Genomic DNA, 21,262 nt, shown 5'->3' on the forward strand with positions numbered 1-21,262 from the left:
TATGTATTGTATTTTTCTTACTTGTTATTGTAGGTTAATGTGCAATGGTTGGAACCACTACTAGAGAGAATTGAGGCTGACAGACACACCGTAGTGTGTCCTATAATTGATATCATTAATGCAGATACCTTTGATTACCAATCATCACCTTTAGTACGTGGTGGTTTTAATTGGGGATTGCACTTCAAGTGGGATACTATACCATCAAGTCAATTTAAAGGTAAAGAAGATTACATCAAACCAGTCAGGTCAGTACTTGTCATCTCTTTGTTCTCTTAGTAAACTGTAAAAATCTGACACTGTAACATACAGTGTGTACAAACCACCAGACAAATTGATGCATCTTAAAGGATATAAGTTTGGAATCTGCAGGTTGCAGGTTGTGGAGTCATGATGGTCGAATAGTTAGAGTGGCTGGCTTGGAATCTACAGGTTGCAGGTTCGAGCTCCATTGCTGCTGTTTGGTTCTGAATGGCTAAAGTCCTTGAGCAAGATTTGAACCACAGTTGTACCACAGTCAACCCAGCTGTATAATTGGGGACCTGATAGGATAGAGGTTGCAATGTCAATGCTTTAATCCTATGCACTTATAAAGGCTGCAATGAATTGTATGCTCCCCAGTGATTTGAGGAAGTATAAAGGGTCATTGTATCGCTATAGATCAATGCCAGGGATAATAATTGTAAAGCACTTTGAGCACAAAGTGGGAAAGCACTGTATAAAAACTAACATAATTATTATAAACATTGGCATGATAATGAAGAAATCAAACTTTAATTTATATTTTTGTTTTGTTTCCCTTTTTTCAGTTCCCCTACCATGGCAGGTGGATTATTTGCAATGGATCGAAAGTATTTTCATGAATTAGGTGCCTATGATGAAGGAATGGATATATGGGGTGGAGAAAACTTAGAAATTTCATTTCGAGTAAGTACCGGGTATAGTCAGAATTTGTTTGTAACAAAGGGCCTGGATAGGATAACGATAGGAGTTTTAAGATGATTCTGATAACATGATTGAAGGAAAATTATTAACAGCATGATGACTTGTATTTATAAATGTAGAATGAGCCTCGCTTATTTTGGAGTTCTGGGCATGTATGTGCACATCCCCAGTGAAAGAACATCTATCACTTCTGGTATAAACATGTCTAGTTTTCAAGTCCATCATGCATCTAAACTAAAAATGTACCCATTCCATTTCAAAGTTTAGCCATAATGTAAAATTACATGTAGCCACATCTTCTGTTGCTTTTGTAGCTCGATTATGAGCTAAATCCATCTATTTCATGGTACATTGATAATAAAAGGACATATCTCTAGAATGGACAATGAATGGAGCGACGACCCGCACAAACTCAAAATTGATCTGCAATCTGGTCGTTCTCGTACTCCCTGCCCTGTCTGAATGAATTCACGAGTCAAACATAACCCCAACCTATTTTAATTTTGTTGCTTTGAGGTATGTATTTAGACAAGAGTGAAACTACATTTTGTATGTAGCAGTACTACATCTACGAAAACAGATCCAGGGGCTTTTGTAGCTATTAAAAGCATTCTGTGACCTGAAATAAATACGAGTGTGGTCAGCCAAATACGAATGTCTATTTGGGTCTCCCGTTATATTGTTTTCATGTTGACCCCCTGATTGTTGTGACTGCAAAGTTGAATACGTACGAATATCTCTCCAAAGCATCCAATTTTTCTATTGAACTACCGATCGAATTCAGAAGTAGACACGAAAAAAGTACAATTTCACCATCACAGTCCACCTCTCTCCCGAGACCTTTCTATCGTATTTGTTGTAATTCAGCAGCGGAAGTATTTTATATTGCACAGTCAAATGTAGTCTAATACTCTCCTTCATGGAACCTCCGGATCTCTCTTTACAAATGTGAAAGATAAAATGAAGAAAACTTGAAGGTAAGTTTCAAACTTTCTGATTGATTGTTAAGCACACTATGTGGTGTATTACACATGCTACATGTATGTGTGTACACTTGTGGAGTGACTGTAGTACACTAGTGACGATCGTATCAACTTTGCAAGAGCCAATATCTACTTTAGACAGAATGGCATCTAATCAATTATTATCAAGCGAAACCTCAAATTGTGGAAAGTTTAGAAGTTATTGTATTTTTAAAACGTGCACATTGATTATTACCGACACATTGGAACATGATCAAATGACAGCCATTTTTTTTTCATTCAACGGACATGTACATTCCACTCGGGAAACAAACAACATTGAATATGGGGAGGGTTGATGAAGAGAAAACGTGCCAAAAATGAATACGTATCGGCTGTCACATGTGTCATACACATACGTACTACAAACCTCTGCTACAAACAATCTTATTAGACATGGTTTAGAGTGCATAGTTTTGACATGAAATGTCTGTGGTCTCTTCCTTGAAATTTTGCAATTGTAACTTTAATAATTGTGGCGTTATTTATTCATTTTTAATTTTGTTTATAAAATTTATTTTTAATTTTGTTTCTTTTAGTTTTTTTCTTGGCTCTTCTGGGTTTAGCATGCAAAGATCATGAGATTGCATAGAGAGATTTAGACAACATTTCCCACTAGCATGAAAATTCTTTTTTTGGCTGCTATATTTTAACTATAGGTTAAAAATGCTTTTTTTTTCACTTTATGAATACTAGCCTGATAATTTTGTTTTGTCTATCATACAGTTTTGTTAGGAGACCTTGCTTTCCACATGTAGATGTAATTCTTCAGTTACAACATTTAAAATTGCAATTTTGTAGTTTATGAACCTTATAAATCTGCTCACTAACTGAAAGATTCAACAGCTTTTTGCAAATTTACAAAATAAACATCATTTAGGTTTACCATTTTGTTTGTGTTGATGGGATGATGTTCTGTTCATGTGTGAATAATATAGCCATATCTCCAGTGTCACTGCTTCAAGTAAATGTATGAGATAAACTTTAAATATTATTATAAGTATTTTATTTCACTGACAGAAAGTTAACTTTGTGAACTAATTTCATATCATAATAAAGTTACCAACTAATTATTAATTAAATGTCTGTTATGTTTTATTTTCTATTCAGGGCTTACACATGTACAAATGCTGACAAATTCCACTGCAAGAAATGGACTGAAAGTGATGTGTCAGATGTGATGTTTTTGGTGACAACCCACTAGTGGTGATAATTGTATTAGCCCACAAAGCTTGCAACAGCTAATGCCAGGCCAATATTGAGATGTCAGCAATCTACCACTACCTAACCAGTGTGTGAACTTAAGGGAAAATGACTACTGGTCATAAGGACCGACATGTAGCAAATGTTGCTGGTCCTCAAGGAAAACTGCTGGTCCATATTCAATGCAGTTCACGATCACGACCTGTATCTACATCTCCCCCCCCCCCCCCCCCCCCCCACTTTGAGATCAAATGATTTTGAACTTTAATATGATACAACATATCTTTAGATATACTAATTAAAAGTAAAAAAGAGTACAACGAATTGTTTACTATCCACTATTTTTTCACCAATCTGTTCTTACAATTGAAAATTTCCACTCGCAGAGTCAAAAATACAACTTGGAAATAAACTTGGAAGTAAAGAGACTATGAATATTCATTCTCGCATAATCTGTTCCTATAGACTATAGTGGTCTGAGACTGAATGTATTCATTCCACCATAGAAATACAGATCCATAGATTGTAGATAATATGGGTGAATGAATGAATCAATAAATCTACATTATCTGCAATCTCTAAGAGCTCACAGTCCTCTCCTTCCTCACTGTACGATTCACTAAATTCTGAATCACACAATCCAAAGTCAGATTCATCGTCTGTGTCAACAGCTAATGTAGCTTTCCCACCCTTAGTGAACTTAGACCACAAATTCATCATAGCAGAAAGTTTTATCTCATAACTATCCCTCTTGAAAACTGTGTATTCGCTTTATTTCAATTTCCATCCACACAGTGACACAAGGCGGCTGCGCCTTCCTTCAGTCTTTACAAATACGTACTTAAGCCCACCCCGGCCCATGAAGCAATACCTGCATACCCTAGCTACCCGTGTATTGAGTTATCGTCTCTGACTGTTTGTGTAAGAAATCTGACCATGACGAAGAGAACTATGGCTAATCATGTCTTACAGTGCGAGTTTTTTGATGTTGGCACGTGATATGGTAACTGTACTGTAATGTGTCATCCACTATATGTACCCGTGTTTGGCATGATGCAGTATTTTTCCAGATACAACAAAGGCAACAAAAATGCAACATTTCTAAGTTTATACGTTGATTACAACATACAGGACATACATTATCATATGCATCAAATTGAAAGCAATCAGACTACGCATTTTTTTTTACATTTTTATCGCACTGAAGATATCTTACAAAGTGTACCTGCCTTCTTTATTAGTTAAACCACCATAGAGTAGTTTATATGTTTTTCGTCACTTTCTTTGGTCATGGCCACACACATGGGGAACTCCGGTAAATCGATCGGGAAACCCGCTAACATTTACCGGCTTTAATACCAGCCTTTAAAAAATAGTGTCTGTTTCATCTTCTTCTTCGGAAGCTCATTGCCGCCTTCTAAATATCGCCACATACTTTATAAATACGACGTGGAACTGTCTCAAACACGTTACATTTTTGTAAAAGTTTCATACACTTCGAACAGTAAACTTTACAACAGTGATTACTATATGGCGGAAAATAGACACATGCGCCGAATGCGTAAAATGAGTCTGAATGTCTAAGGCGTTCAGATTAGTCAAGACACGAATAATAAGAGAAATTCAGCCAATCATGTGTTTGCTAACAGGATTTCATAAAGTAAATGCTGTATGCTACGTCATTTGCAGACATGATATCAACATTGACAACAACATATAGTGAGCTAGCTCTGTGTCGCTTGACTTGAACGAGATGTCGAGAGTAAAATAGGTAACACAAGATCATATTCATGTAGGTGAAATTGGATCTATCTTTGAATAAATGTTATTATTCACTCCAAATTTCAATCGGTCACAAGGACCGATATGTTGTTCTAATTCTGAAAATCTGTCGGTCCGAACGGAAATCTGTTGGTCTCGGGCTGAAGGACCGGCGTTAATTTCGCACGCTGTACCTAACCCAGTAAACATGAAGATTACATCTTCTTCCGAGTGTCTAAGAAATTTTTTTTTATACACTTTGCTGGTTCAAATTCACAAAGTAAAGATCAATTTAGAAACCAGTACACCACTCTCTCCAGAGGAATGTGTACACAAATGTTATTGTTACTGAAAAAGTACAGCCATTGATTTATAGATCCTTGTTGATGAAAGTGATCAACAGTGGTAATGAGAATCACACCTTCTGGATACCATTCATTTCTGTAAGACTGTTCTCATATAAAAAATGCCAGCTAGTGTTACTAAATAACTTATGGATTGTGTTCCGTGCGTGCGTGCATGTGTGCGTCCATCCGTTCGTCCGTCTGTCCAGAGCCGTTTCTTGGAGATGCCTGAACCGATTTTTTTCAAACTTGGTACAGGGGCAACATACAATGGCAACATATAATGGCATACATATACACGTCAATTTGTTTCATGATACGATCCAATATAGCAGCCTAGCAGCCATTTTGTTGGCGCAGTTTTCATGTCCAAAGCCATAACTCAGACATGCTTGAACAGGTCTGACAGCATAAACTGCCAGTTCCTTAAAACCTAATCATAGTGGGGATATGTCATTCTCAATGACTTGTTTTCTTACTGTATTACATAATTCATACACCTAAGTGAAGGCAATGTGTCTTTTATGGATGTTGTCAATATATGTGTCCTAATGTTGCTTAGATTATGTAACATGATACATGCTTTCTATGCTGTGATGTTGAATTCAGAATATAACAGTACTGAAATTTGTGTTAGTTAGTTCATGGTTAAAAAAATAGTCATGCCATTGTTTGGATATTTATGTAAGTTTAGATATAAATATGGCTGAGATTTGAACGTATCTGAGTTTTAGCAATAACTCATCTATTTGATGAAATTAGAAGACAAAGTTATCCTCACTTTCATAAAAAGCTGTCATGTTTTCTAGTTGTTTTTAATGTTAATAAATATTACTTTCTATTTATTATAATTTGCTGATGGTTGCTAATTTGTATTTTGATTGATTGCTTGTGTGTTCATTGTCTGTATATCAACACAGACACATTATGGTTTTGTAAATGATCAACTGCTTCTCCATCAGAATTCAGTTGCAAAGAGCATACTCCATGTTTAATAGTTAGCAAAGTCTTACATCTTTTCATTACATTACTAGCTGAGACAGGAATAGTTCTCATTTATGTATACACTACAAACACATCAATCATGACAGAAAAGTGGAGATAAACTACCATGGTATTGATTGAGATGGTCTTGATTGTAAGTTCTATTCATTTCTATACAAACTGCTTGCCTGAATAATATTACAAAAATATTATAATGTCACATCCAAAAATAAAATAAAATATAAGTAGTTTGTTGAAATAAGGAAACAATGAAATTAACTTGAAGCAAAACTGAAATCTGAAAAAAAGGAATAAAAATGGTCTTTGAATGATTGGATCAAATCAAGTCTTGGTTTGTGTACTTTGACTGCTGTAGCCTTTGCCTATTCAGGTTTTACTGCATTCTCTCAGGTTGCAAGGCAGATTGGTGGTGATGCACATACATACATACATACATACATACATACATACACACACACACACACACACACACACACACACACACACACACACACACAGATATATATAATTACATACATACATACATACATAATGCTTTGTTATGTTATGGTTGTTTGATCCATACCTCCAGTAATTGTAATAGGGGAAGTCATCTTGGTTCTTGCAGGGTGTATGTTTCATGTTTTCTTTTTATAGTAACTATAGTTACACACATTTATAGTTTTCCAACCAAATCTCATATGAGGAGGGAGCATTTGTTACATCAACGATTACCACTATTTACTGTTTCCATGGCAACCAATGTGACAACAAGATACCATAAATACCCATTGAAATACATTGGAATGCATTGTAACCATGCAACTTTGATGTAAAACTGTTTTTATGGCGACCCCCAATTTTTTTTCATTTAGTTGATTGGCATGATTAGATTTATCTTTCATCAAATTATTTTTAAAAAGTTAAAACGGGGAAATAGCAAAAAAAATTTAAACAATATTTAAAATTTTCTTTTTCTTTTTTTATTGTTAATCTTGAAATAAAACACAAATATTCCTATTATTTGAAATGAATGTAAGCACCATATTATTGTTGTATGAAACACAAAGTGAATTCTATAAAAAACAACAACATTGTATTCACCAAGTGTACTTCTATATTCAATGGCATGGCTAAGTATAGACTCCCTCGGAGCTTCGCTTTACTAAAATTAAAGCTAAACGAATTATTTTGTATGTAACGATACCAACTATATAACCATACTCGAATATCCTTGTACTGTGCACCCGCATCGACCATGATAGAGATAACCAATTGTTGACTTGTGACTGCGACACTCCGTGTTTTTGTGAAGCCCATCAGTGATATGCAAATTAGGTCTAAAATGTGTCTTTTTTGTAAAAATTATATAGTTCCAAACTTATAACTGCGCAGATTGGGTTGACATTGAATGGGGTGCATCTGGGGATGTGTAGATGAAGCAGTATTCATAATGTCATGATCCCATCAGTGATATGCAAATTAGGTAAAACAATCTCAATTTTGGTTAAAAACTTATATCTTGAAACTGCATGGTAAATGGGTTAAAACTTGGTGAGGATGTTTCTGGCGGTATTATTCTGCAGTTATTGTTGAAAATATTTCAACATAATTGGCCCTATGTTAACTATGCAGGCTCCAAAATTCATGTAGTTTCATTTAATCAATAAGGGACACATCATGTATAATAGGCTAGCTATAGCTCAGAATTTTGCATTCCAACAATGTGTTTAGGACCAAAAATCTATAGTTTTGCCCTTATGAGAGGCATTTGGTTTAAATCTGATTATTTTAGAGGGGCATACTATCATATGTAAACACCAAAGTCAATTGCAAACATTCAACATAATGCTATCCCAGAAGATAAATGTTGACAACTTCTAAAATGTAACCACAAAAGATCTCATTTACATTTCATTACTTTAACAGTGATACCTACATGTAACCTTCATACACAGTTTGTTTTTTCTCATTGAAAACAGATATGGCAGTGTGGAGGTAAATTAGAAATAATTCCGTGTTCCAGGGTGGGACATGTTTTTAGAAAACGCCGGCCATACGGCAATCCTACGGGTGAAGACACAATGTCAAAAAATTCTCTTCGAGTTGCCCATGTATGGATGGATGACTACAAGGTAAGTGTATCATTATTATAGTCACATTAGAAAGTAGTTTTAAAATGTCCAAATTGTTTTTGTATGTGTACATTGTATTGAAAACTTGAAGGTTCAGTACATAATAGTAATAACATGATAACAATATTCTGATTTCATTCACATCAAAATTCAGAAATTCAGATATGGTCTATTTTGTGCAGTGCCCTTGTGCTGTTACAGTATGTTATTAAAAGCAGGAGGAAACTGGAGTACCCATTTTGGTAAACATACATGTAGAGTGCTTATACAAGAGGGCGCCATGTTACCCTTACCTTGTTCAGATAAAATATAGAAATTACAAAAGGGCTCAGTACCCCTGTTACCTTGTTCAGAGAGAACACAGAAATTACAAGAGGGCTCAGTACCCCTGTTACCTTGTTCAGAGAGAATATCGCACAATTTATGACTGTGAATTATTAAAACCCATTAGAAAATTACAAAAGGGCTCAGTACCCCTGTTACCTTGTTCAGAGAGAACACAGAAATTACAAGAGGGCTCAGTACCCCTGTTACCTTGTTCAGAGAGAATATCGCACAATTTATGACTGTGAATTATTAAAACCCATTAGAAAATTATCATTAGCTGATTAACAGCATAGATTTTACATGTACATCAAAGGATTTTGATTTGTTGATATTTGTATTCATGAAATTGTGTAATTTATCTTGTATTTATAGGAGTACTATTTTCAAATACGACCTGATGCCAAGAATAGGGGCTTTGGGGATATTAGTAATCGAGTCGAACTACGCCAACAATTGCAATGCAAATCTTTTAAATGGTACTTGGATAATGTTTATCCAGAATTGAAATTGCCAAATCAAAAAGGGCCATCAGCCATAGAAGTAGCCCAGGGAAGAAAACCAAAGAAAGCCAGTGTAAAGAGGAGAGGAAGGGTATGGCTTTATCATGTTTCTAATGTTTGTGTGTATTTCAAAAACTGTATCATAACCCTAAGAATGTCATGTACATGTATGTATAAAGTATGACATTGCAAACCCATATACCCAGTATTTGCCCCCCTTATACATTTACACTCAAGGGTCACACAAACTGAAAGGGGAAATATGTAATTTTCAGTCCCATGCACATTTTACTGATTCAAACATTGTAGTTCATGTTAAAGTTCTTGAAACATTGGCAGGAATATAGGAATTAACATATTGTGTTAAAATGTAATAATTGCAATATGTTTTGATAGTGGAAAGACTTCATTGGCTGCAGGGCCAGTCTACACTCTCATAAATGGTTAGGTACGTGTAGTGTATACACTACCATCACATTCTTAGGGTGAAAATCACTGAGTGAATAACCTTGACAGAATTGTCAAAAATCACTTAGTTTCACTGTCAGTTATGCAGTCTGGGGTAATTCTGTAGAAAGATTTCCTTGCCAGTACAAGAACAATACTGTAATACTAGGATCATACATGGTAGATACATGTATGCAGTATTTAATATGAAATGATGCAACTTGGAACTATGATTGTTTTTAGCCCCCAGAAGGGGGGTATTATTACAATGGTCTCTGTCCATCTATCCGTCTGTCAGTCCGTCTGTAATATGTCATTTCTTAGTCATGCAATATCCAATTTCTTTCAAACCTGACACAGGTGACATATCATGTGGGACATCTGCACATCAATGTCTGCTATTCAAGTGTCTACCCCAGATTGTCAGATGCAAGCTATCTTTGGAGAGCTTGACTTTGACCTTCTGGGTATATCTGGTATGAGTGCTTCCATGGTGCTCTGCTTTTCAACCATCTTGGTTCATACACACAGCTTTCTCTAAAACATTGCAAAAAGAGTGGATTGGTCCAAGATCTATGCCCATATTTGGAGATTAAAGTCATACATTAAATGATTTTGTGAATAGATGATGTAATTGATGCCATCAACAAAATTTATCCTGGCATGTACCCGGTACACTAGAATGTCTACTAGACCATGTTACAGCAAATACTAATCATTATAAACACATAATGGGTCTTTTCAACATTTGTCTGACTTATATCCTGCATTTTTCACTTGAAATCAATTATATTGTATTTTATAACTTGTCTGTCTAGTAATTCTATGGTGTGTTTAAATACTTTCACCTAGAAACATCACATTCAGTATTTCTGTGGTTTTTATTCTAATGTCTTTTGTTACTTGAATCCATTGTGTAATTGTATTTAATATGATAACTAATCTGTCTGGTAACTCTACAGTCAATACTGTCACCTAGATACAATTTATTTCTGTAGCTTTTATTCCAGTGTATTTGATAGCTTTGTCTGTCTAGTAATTCTATGTGTCTGAATTCTTTCACCTAGATACAACATATACAATCAGGCCTATGCTTGTCATCACAGCAGGACTATACAGTGAAAGGTAGTCTGGCCATTCTTATTGACTGCCTTGATGAAGACAAAGCTCTGGTAAGTCACAGTGTGTTATCACATACATGTACTAAAGGTAGATATTTACCCTACTACAAAATACAGCAACATTTTGGTCTGCAGCTGATTTCCAAAGATCATGTTGTGCACATTCTTATTGACTGCCTTGATGAAGACAAAGCCCTGGTAAGTCACAGTATGTAATCACATACATGTACTAAAGGTAGATATTTACCCTACTACAAAATACAGCAACATTTTGGTCTGCAGCTGATTTCCAAAGATCATGTTGTGCACATTATTAACTCTAGTGTAGTGTTGATGAATACATGGTATACATGTACTTTCTTTCCTGCATTGAAAAAAAAATCAGGTTTACAATACTGTATTTTTACTACTATCTTCTTTATGAAAATGAAAGGAAAGGAGGAATTTAGGCAGGTTTGTGTCTTTGTGTAGTTGTGGATAAAATGACCTGCCATTCTTTTATGAAAAAAAGAGAATAATGAAATTTAAAAAACAAAAAATTCTCATTAACAAATAAAGGGAAAGTAATTGATACAAACTGTTGTACATGTAAAATTGATTTCATGAAATCAAGAAAGCCATTCAATAAATACACTTTACTTTTCATGGTGGTGTTGTTTTCAAGAGATTTATAATAATTTATGCAACAAATACCCCAATGTTAGATACTGCATGTATATTAATTTCATCTATGTCTGTTTTCAAACGGAAATTAGATTCAAATTCTTGGCCATGGATGAGGAGGATTGTTTTAGTAATTCTATGGTGTGTTTAAATACTTTCACCTAGAAACATCACATTCAGTATTTGTGTGGTTTTTATTGTAATGTCTTTTGTTACTTGAATCCATTGTGTAATTGTATTTAATATGATAACTAATCTGTCCTTGTCAGTTTAACCTTTTTAAACACTGTCAAGTAAACTACATTGGGGGGGAGGGGGGGGGGGTTCTCTGTCTTCTATGGAGACTTTTTAATTCATAAAACTTATTTATCATGGCTTCCTTTGTGAAAATCGATGTGAAACAACATATTCCAAGTCCTTGTTTAGTGTAAAACCTTTGTTATTATACAAATTATTTACAATTTTTGTGAGTAGCTCTTTGCAATGTATTGAGTTACAAAACACAGACTTTGACAATGTTTTTTTCACATTGATTTTTCAAGTAGGAAGCCATGATAAAATAACAATATATTCTTCATCAGTATGGCCTCTTTAAATCACTTAAAATAAAATTGAAATAACAGGTTTCCAAGAAAAGACTACTAAAAACAATAATGAGTGATTCTTATTTTCATGTATTATTTTAGTATTCAGAAGTTCTTTTTTAATAAATGATTGCCACTTATGACCTGTTTGTCCATAACTATTTGCAGCTTTGGTCTGAGACTGAAGACAATGAATTTCTCTTGAAAGATATGCTATGTCTTGATATGCCAGAAGCTGATAGTAATGCATACCCTAGGTTAATGAAATGTCATGGATCAGGAGGGTCACAAGACTGGAGAATGAATGAAATGGTAAGGAAAAGAGTACTTTTCTCCCTCAAAGCATAAAACCATAACAGACGATCGCACAATGTGGCACAAGCTTATTGATAGGTCAACCCCCCCCCCCCTGTAAATGAATAGGTCTAGAATCTAAATTGATTTTAAGGATTTTAGGTGACAAATCATATGGTATGATATGAAATATGATATGATATGATATGATAATATGTGATATGATTTATGATGTGATAATGATATATATAATATGATATATGGAATATATAATGTGATATATGATATGATGAGATGTGATAATATGATATATTGAATGTATGATGTGATATGATATATGGAATATAATGTGATATGATATATGAAATGCTGTAAATAAGCAAGTGATAGGCAAGTTCTCTGGAATAGTTAAGGCCTAAAAAAAAAAAATTAAACACTTAGATACCCTTGCATCGGTCATTTTTTTGTGTGTTTGTCCAGCCCATGCAGTCTGCAAATCCAGATGAAAAACACACAACTAAACCTCCCTATTTCAGTGAAGACTACTGCAGAGCCAATCATGAACAAGCAAATGACAGCTGCCTCACATATACACTTGCTCTGAAGTACAAAATAAAAAGAACAGAAACTGTCATAAATAGTAGATTGAGTGTGACAGGTTTGTTGAGAATTTTAAAAATTGCATCGTCATACCATTTTAGACAACCTGTCCTGACCAGAAACAATTCTCTTTTTTTTGGCCTAAGTCTTGTCTTGATTGTAAGATTCTAATATTCAGTGTTGTACAGATATCAACTGATAGTTGATTCTAATATTCAGTGTTGTACAGATATCAACTGGTAGTTGATTCTAATATTCAGTGTTGTACAGATATCAACTGGTAGAGTTGATTCTAATATTCAGTGTTGTACAGATATCAACTGGTAGAGTTGATTCTAATATTCAGTATTGTACAGATATCAACTGGTAGAGTTGATTCTAATATTCAGTGTTGTACAGATATCAACTGGTAGAGTTGATTCTAATATTCAGTGTTGTACAGATATCAACTGGTAGAGTTGATACTAATATTCAGTGTTGTACAGATATCAACTGGTAGAGTTGATACTAATATTCAGTGTTGTACAGATATCAACTGGTAGAGTTGATTCTAATATTCAGTGTTGTACAGATATCAACTGGTAGAGTTGATACTAATATTCAGTGTTGTACAGATATCAACTGGTAGTTGATTCTAATATTCAGTGTTGTACAGATATCAACTGGTAGTTGATTCTAATATTCAGTGTTGTACAGATATCAACTGGTAGTTGATTCTAATATTCAGTGTTGTACAGATATCAACTGGTAGAGTTGATTCTAATATTCAGTGTTGTACAGATATCAACTGGTAGTTGATTCTGATATTCAGTGTTGTACAGATATCAACTGGTAGTTGATTCTAATATTCAGTGTTGTACAGATATCAACTGGTAGTTGATTCTAATATTCAGTGTTGTACAGATATCAACTGGTAGTTGATTCTAATATTCAGTGTTGTACAGATATCAACTGGTAGTTGATTCTAATATTCAGTGTTGTACAGATATCAACTGGTAGAGTTGATTCTAATATTCAGTGTTGTACAGATATCAACTGGTAGAGTTGATTCTAATATTCAGTGTTGTACAGATATCAACTGGTAGTTGATTCCATATCATTTCAGAAGGTGAGTGATTGATCGCCTCTGAAGGTAAAAGTTTCACATGTAAAAATAATGAATGAATCAGTCTGTGTTCTGTCAAAATATGCATCTGACTTTCAAACTTGTTATTGAGTAACTAACAAAACAAAGAGACATTTTCAACCCTGATACAATACTTTTTATTATTGCAGGGAGAGAACAGAATATATCACCCAGCTACAGGGCAGTGCTTAATGTTTTCATATGAAGAAAAATACCTTCATCTCAGAATTTGTAGTGATGCAGCAGCTGATCAACATTGGAAAATGATCGTCTAAATATAGAGACTGGAGACAGTGGTTTTTAATGTGGTTGGTTGACCCCCTCCAATGATGCTTTAAGTGTTATATTCATTAATATTGTAATTTATTCACATTCTTCCTCATCAAGACTTTTGTCATGAATTTGTGGTTCTTCCTTATCATGACTTTTGTCATGAATTTGTGGTTTATTTGCATGCTGCCACAAGAGGGCGCTGTCTAGGACTTCTGGCACTTAACAAGCCAGTAGCAAATAAGATATCTTTATCTGTATTGACCTTGTAGCTTTATTGACAACTTATATTGACTTTAAGGGCTGATAGAAATATTTACTGTTATTTTTAAGATGTGTACCAAAGACAGTATTCAATAAGATCAGAAGGCTTTGTGTAACTTGGATTTTGAAAGTTGCATTTCATTAGCAAATGTGGAAGTTAAAGCTACCTTTTAAAGTGATCATATGGATGAGGATTGGGGTATTTATTTAGGACTTTTTAATTTCTAAAACATTTTTATGATCGTGTCCTACTTGAAAAATGAACGTGAATCAACATAGACCAAGTCTGTGTTTGTAGTTGAATACATTGCAAAACATGACCACTTCAAACATGAATATTATTAGTTAACATTAATAAATCCCATACTTTCTGTTCTAACTCCCTTAATGACAGAAAGTTAACATTAATAAATCCAATACTTTCTGTTCTAACTCCCTTAATGACAGAAAGTTAACATTAATAAATCCCATACTTTCTGTTCTAACTCCCTTAATGACAGAAAGTTAACATTAATAAATCCCATACTTTCTGTTCTAACTCCCTTAATGACAGAAAGTTAACATTAAAATTGGTGATCCTTTTGTAACAATTAGTATGACAGCAATATAGCAAATTATTTGATTTGAACATCACTACAGTAGCTATAGCAACTACCAATGTGAGGTTTTTTAATTTGACTTCTTGGATGAATCAAAGAGTGAAATATTGGGAGGTGGAGAGAGAGGTCCCACAATTCTAACCTTCACTCAATCTGATTAAAATCTGATAATGGAACTGATATGATTTATTTGTTGTTCTGGCTTGTATTTTCTAAATATTTTAGGCCTTGGTTTAGTTGACTCTACCAGTATATCACTCTCTCCTTGTCTTGAATGAACATTTCAATCTCATAGACAGGCAGAAATTGTCAACAGTGTAAACAGCATCTTTTAAAAGAATGTTGATAAATTAATAGAAGTGAGCTGTTTACATTTTTATATATGAATAGAATTTGTGTCAGTTATAACAACAATTTGATTTAGAAGGGTAATGTCTAAATAACTGGCAAGTCCTGACAACATGATATCGTGCTAGATATGAATCAGATTAACTGTTAATTAATCATATCTTGAATTCACACAGTCAGTTTTCCTCATTTTAAATTAGAAGAGCATCAAATTTAAACATGTGTTCCAGTTGCTCGTCAGAAACTAGAAATTAAAAAGGCAAATAGCCTGTGTGTTAAAAACAGTCGTTATTAAGGTTATTGTCAAAGGTCAAGTTAATTTGTAGTTTGTAATACCTATATAACCATTAACAGTCAGATATACACTGGTTGACAATATCACCAACTTGTGTTGTGAAACACTACCAATTTTTTTTCAGGGAAGGCTATAGTGTTCAACTATGATAGCCCTCAATTTTGAATAGCACTTCTAGTGGCCATATTGAATAATTTTTTGTCTTTCTGGTAAACAGAATATGGTGTTTGTAATGACTATTAGGTTATTAATAATACAGTGCTGTGTAGTACATTCACATAATACAACTCAATGTCTGATACTACAATTGAAATATTAATATTAATGTGCATCAGTGAAAATCTTGTAACATGTAATGTCACAATAATTAGCACAGTAATTAGCGCAATCAACAAATACACAGATTTCATGTTGATGCCTTTAAAACACTATCAATGCAATTTTCAATGAATTTCAGCTTCTTGAAAGCAATAATATTGTAAATAACAAATATTGGTAACCCAATGTATACATGTGTTTGTCAAACAGTTTGTAAAGTGCACTGTCTGTAAGACTATACATAAAAAAAAAACCCAAGCTGAACAGAACAATAGAAGTAAGTTTGATGGAAGATAATGGTCAAATGCTTTTTAATTAGAAGATAGAACAAAAACAAAATTTATGGTCACCAATCTCATATTTAGATTTGTATATCTAGAACATATCAACGTTTAATAAACTCATTATATACAGTACAGACAAGCACTGGTTCAATGTACAATATCAGTCTGGTTTTAGACAAGCATTGGTTCAATGTACAATACCAGTCTGGTTTTAGACAAGTTCTGATTATAAGATGGAAAAACTGTGTTAACATTGGTATACTGTTTGAGTTATCTATGCATACACATAGTTGCTATGTTTAGCATACTGTGTATTGAAAAGAATGTTGTTACAATAGTTTATGAATTTCAGTGAATCTGACATAACACTTTGTATGTTCAAGTGGCACACATTGAGTATATAAACCTGTTACTAAAGTGAAAGTACTTACAAAAAACTTCAATTCAATTGTTCTAGTATAATATTAATGTCAATACATGTCTTCTATTACATTACATCACAATTGCCTTATAGTTTTGTTACATTACTTGATTGCCTAGTATGGATTCTAATTTTGTTACATTAGTTGATTGCCTAGTAGAGATTCCTTGTATAAAAACATTACGTCATTGAATTGTTTATGGATTTTATCTGAATTGCAGGTTTTAATTCAGTCATTTGCAAGTGATGGTTAAGTACACTTCATTAAGTGGAATACAAAGAGTGACTTTTAAATATACAGTGTAAATCTCAACAGTAAATGTATAAACTTAGTTTGTGCCACTTTGTAAAATACTTGAAAATATATTGAACCATAGACAGTGGTCTTCCCTCCACTGTCTATGATTGAACTGTGATAGTGAAACCATGGAACTACTTCCATGGTGAAACTGTTTATACCTCAATTGGTAGTAGTCTACTTACTATTATGGGATTGACATGAAGATCTCACGTTTTGTCCATTGATTGGAAAGCACATAAAAATATTATAATTACTCACAATACACCTAAGAGATGTAATTGTTGTCATTGGTTAACCAATCAGAGTTTGAGTTAATGCTCTACTCCCAGTGATTGGACAGCATACATGTGACAGTCTACAAAAGTTGTATTTCCTTGTCTTTCCCAACCAATCAAATTGACCCATTTGAAAGGCTTCTTGTCTGTGCAATTAATAACATTTTAGTGGTGAACACCGTGTTTTATGCGATATTTAGAAATAATGTTTTGTTGCCCGGGTTTATTGATGAATAATTGTCAAGTTCAACTGCCAAGATTTAATAGCTTTGTTATGTGATTCACATCACACTATGCTGCTTTGGGAATAGCTGCTTGTTTTTTATCAATAGTACAATTGAATGCTGAGTTAATATTTGATAAGTTCTGTACAAGTTATAGAATATTAAACAGTGACAGTTTATGTTGTAATAATGATTAGGGCCTACAAACTTTGACCATGTAAATTTGAGTTGAAATATCAATGGTGGTTAGCATTACATTATTAAGTGTTTAGATCATATCGTGACTAAAGTCTGTCAAGACTGCATATACATTATTGTGTGCAAAGGTAACGTTTACCAGAAAAATGTATGTGACATACAAATTGATCTTTTACAAATACATGTACTTGATTATTAATCAATGATATTAGAAATTTAGACATATTCCTAATGATACTGTTAATATCAGAGATACAATGTATTTGTCATAACATAGTATTCAGAGTGACATGTAGTTCATTGCTACAAGTTTACACTGTTCAGAGTGACATGTAGTTCATTGCTACAAGTTTACACTGTTCAGAGTGACATGTAGTTCACTGCTACAAGTTTACACTGTTCAGAGTGACATGTAGTTCACTGCTACAAGTTTACACTGTTCAGAGTGACATGTAGTTCACTGCTACAAGTTTACACTGTTCAGAGTGACATGTAGTTCATTGCTACAAGTTTACACTGTTCAGAGTGACATGTAGTTCATTGCTACAAGTTTACACTGTTCAGAGTGACATGTAGTTCATTGCTACAAGTTTACACTGTTCAGAGTGACATGTAGTTCATTGCTACAAGTTTACACTGTTCAGAGTGACATGTAGTTCATTGCTACTAGTTTACACTATTTTTTTTTCCTTTTCCGTTTTGTTGATGTCCAGATCTTGTTTTAATAGTATAACTGCTTTGTCTGTATGATAAGCCAGTAACTGATAAGTGCCATCAGATATAGGAAAACCATACTGAAATGTGGTGTTGTCACAAGAGGATTGCCTGACACCACGTCTTTTTACATTATTTGATATCTTGTATTAGCTAGATCTTAAACGACATACTTAGGTTTCTACTACCCCAGTACTCTATCTTCTGCAAACATTGTCATTGAATCTTATTCATACCAGGAGTAACTACATGTATTTAATATAAGATCACTGATTGTGGATTTTGAAATGTAACTTTTTTGTTTCTTTATTGTTTTCTCATTGTGTTGTTGGTGTTTATTGCTTTTATCTGGAGTTTGTGTTTCACTATTTATAAATGTGTACTTTATAAAATATGAAACAAAGAGACGTGCATTCAAACTGAAAAATTAGTCATTGTTGACATTCCTAGCACTAAGTTTGTAATGAGTGTGTACAACAACACATCACTCTATCATACACCCAATTTAGTCTGTAAAATGATAGAGCATGTTGGGACGCCCTCTTTGGCCACCTCTTTCATGTAAAGAGGAGGCAACGAGGGCTATATAACGCAATGTACTAGCATAGTATCTTACAGTCAGCCACAGAGTTAGAACCATTTCACTATAGGCATCACAACTTTATTTCTCTTCATATCTTTAATATATTTGTTTTATATTGTATTGTATATTGCTTTTTTTTTGCATGAGTTGTATTTTTCAGTACTTACTTGATATATGTGTACTGTTATGTATATTTATATATATTATATTATATATATTTGTGAATACTTGTATTGCTATTCATTGACTATCATTTAGTGTATGATAGCATTTGAGAGTTTGTTACTAGAACAAAACATCGACTTGTACACTATTTTAGTCAAAATAAAACTAATTTTCAGAAGAGGCTTTATCTTGTCAAGCATATTACATAGCTCCACTCTCAGTTAAAGGCAACTGTCACTTCAGGAAATAAAAACGTTTTCTTAAACTAAAGTCATTTCATAATTTCATATCACATACATTACACTTGATTGAAACTTGTTCCCCATCCATTGTCCAGTTGAGGTCCTTGCTATTGTCAGGCATCACACATTTTATCATAAGTGTCAGCCAACATGAGCTGACAAGGTGATTGTAGTATGATTCAAATTAGCACAGTTCCTTGCATCATTTGAGTTAGGGTCAGACTGTTATGAATACAAAGATACAGTACAAGAACACATTTCATCTGTTCATACAATATTATACCATCTCACAATGTAAGAGGTTCTGTCAGTGACTACCAATGCTTGGCTATATCAATGAGTAGTAAACCATATGTAACTATTTGTCTGGAAACAAATTGACCAAAAGATTTGCACTTGTTCCAGACCACGTTTCTTAAATTTGATATAAAAAATGTATTGATTTTTAGCACAACTGAACTGTTCAGTAGTGTTATAGGAATGGCAAAGTGACTGTCTGTGTGTATATGTGTATATATGTGTGTGTGTGTGGTGGGGGGGGTATATATGTTTTGGTGTGTGTGTGTGTGTGGGGGGGGGGTATATATGTTTTGGACTAAAAGTGGCCTTGAAGAAAGTCCGCGGACCATATGTCCGTCTCTGCCACAATGAGAAAAAACGAGAACACACACGCATGCGCGCGTATGTCTATTCGGAAAAGTTCTCGTTTTTTTGTCGTTGTGGCAGAGAATGTCCCTGGGGACATCTGATCCAGGGATTTCCTTCAGGGCCACTTTTAAAGTTTTAGTCCGGAGCCTGTCACTATGCTATGATAAAGATAGCGCCCTCTATGTCGAGCCTGTATGAAAATTGGGCATCAGTAACCTAATAGTCCACGGTTATAAGAAATGTGAAGTAGCTCGATGACACCAGTCAGACTGATATGAACCCAGGCAAACAACAGCACATTATGCTATACTTTCTTACATTTCATTTCATTTTGTTGTATTCGAATTGGAATACAATTTTAAGTCATATCACCTTGCAAGTTTTTTGTTTATATGTAGTCATGCATGCTGGAATAGAAAGAGTGGAACAAAAATATTAATTCTCATGACCACTTATTTTTTTTACGTCTAGTACGTGTCCTGTGGTTCTATCACAAGAAGTCACTCGTAGCCATGATGACTGTAGTGCTATTTCATCCTGAACTGATTAAGTTTTAATAAAGTACATCTTTACTCGTAATGCAACTTTTGGCGGGAACGAATCAGCCATAAGTGATAATTCTTAGCTTATGGTATTCAGAGAAACAAAATGAAAAGAACTTGACTTTTGGAATTCAGCAAAACGGGGTTGTAGCACAACTGTGTACTCTTTGTGTTATTTTCTTTAAATCTGACTGACTGACTGACTGACTGACTGGTTGGGTGGTTGACCAACTGACTGACTGGTTGACCAACTGGCTGACTGGTTGACCGATAAACATACTGACTGACCGACTGACTGACTGACTGATCATGACTGACTGACTGACTGACTGACCGACAGGCTGACCTAATGAATGAATGGATGAATGAATGGACGGACGGATGGACGAATGAATGATTGGCTGTAGTTTGTAACTATATGACTACTGGATAATTTACATTTCAGTGAAGTTGTTAACTTTAGTGCATGTGTGTGTGTGTACACGTGTGTAATATTAACATGCAGTATAGTAACA

General features: G+C 34.2%; 1 protein-coding gene across 1 annotated transcript in view; it reads left to right on the forward strand.

Moving 5' to 3' along the window:
• Positions 1 to 19,554, forward strand: part of LOC144433536 (polypeptide N-acetylgalactosaminyltransferase 11-like) — a 40,462-nt gene extending 20,908 nt beyond the window's left edge. The window contains exons 5-11 of the mRNA XM_078121845.1: positions 34 to 248; positions 810 to 927; positions 8,242 to 8,394; positions 9,094 to 9,312; positions 10,736 to 10,840; positions 12,205 to 12,348; positions 14,206 to 19,554. Coding sequence (XP_077977971.1) covers positions 34 to 248; positions 810 to 927; positions 8,242 to 8,394; positions 9,094 to 9,312; positions 10,736 to 10,840; positions 12,205 to 12,348; positions 14,206 to 14,331 — 1,080 coding nt within the window. The 3' untranslated portion in view covers positions 14,332 to 19,554. The remainder of the gene's footprint in view (positions 1 to 33; positions 249 to 809; positions 928 to 8,241; positions 8,395 to 9,093; positions 9,313 to 10,735; positions 10,841 to 12,204; positions 12,349 to 14,205) is intronic.
• Positions 19,555 to 21,262: the final 1,708 nt, after the last annotated feature.

Source organism: Glandiceps talaboti, chromosome 4, assembly GCF_964340395.1.
Source record: "Glandiceps talaboti chromosome 4, keGlaTala1.1, whole genome shotgun sequence".
NCBI classification, from domain to species: domain Eukaryota; kingdom Metazoa; phylum Hemichordata; class Enteropneusta; family Spengelidae; genus Glandiceps; species Glandiceps talaboti.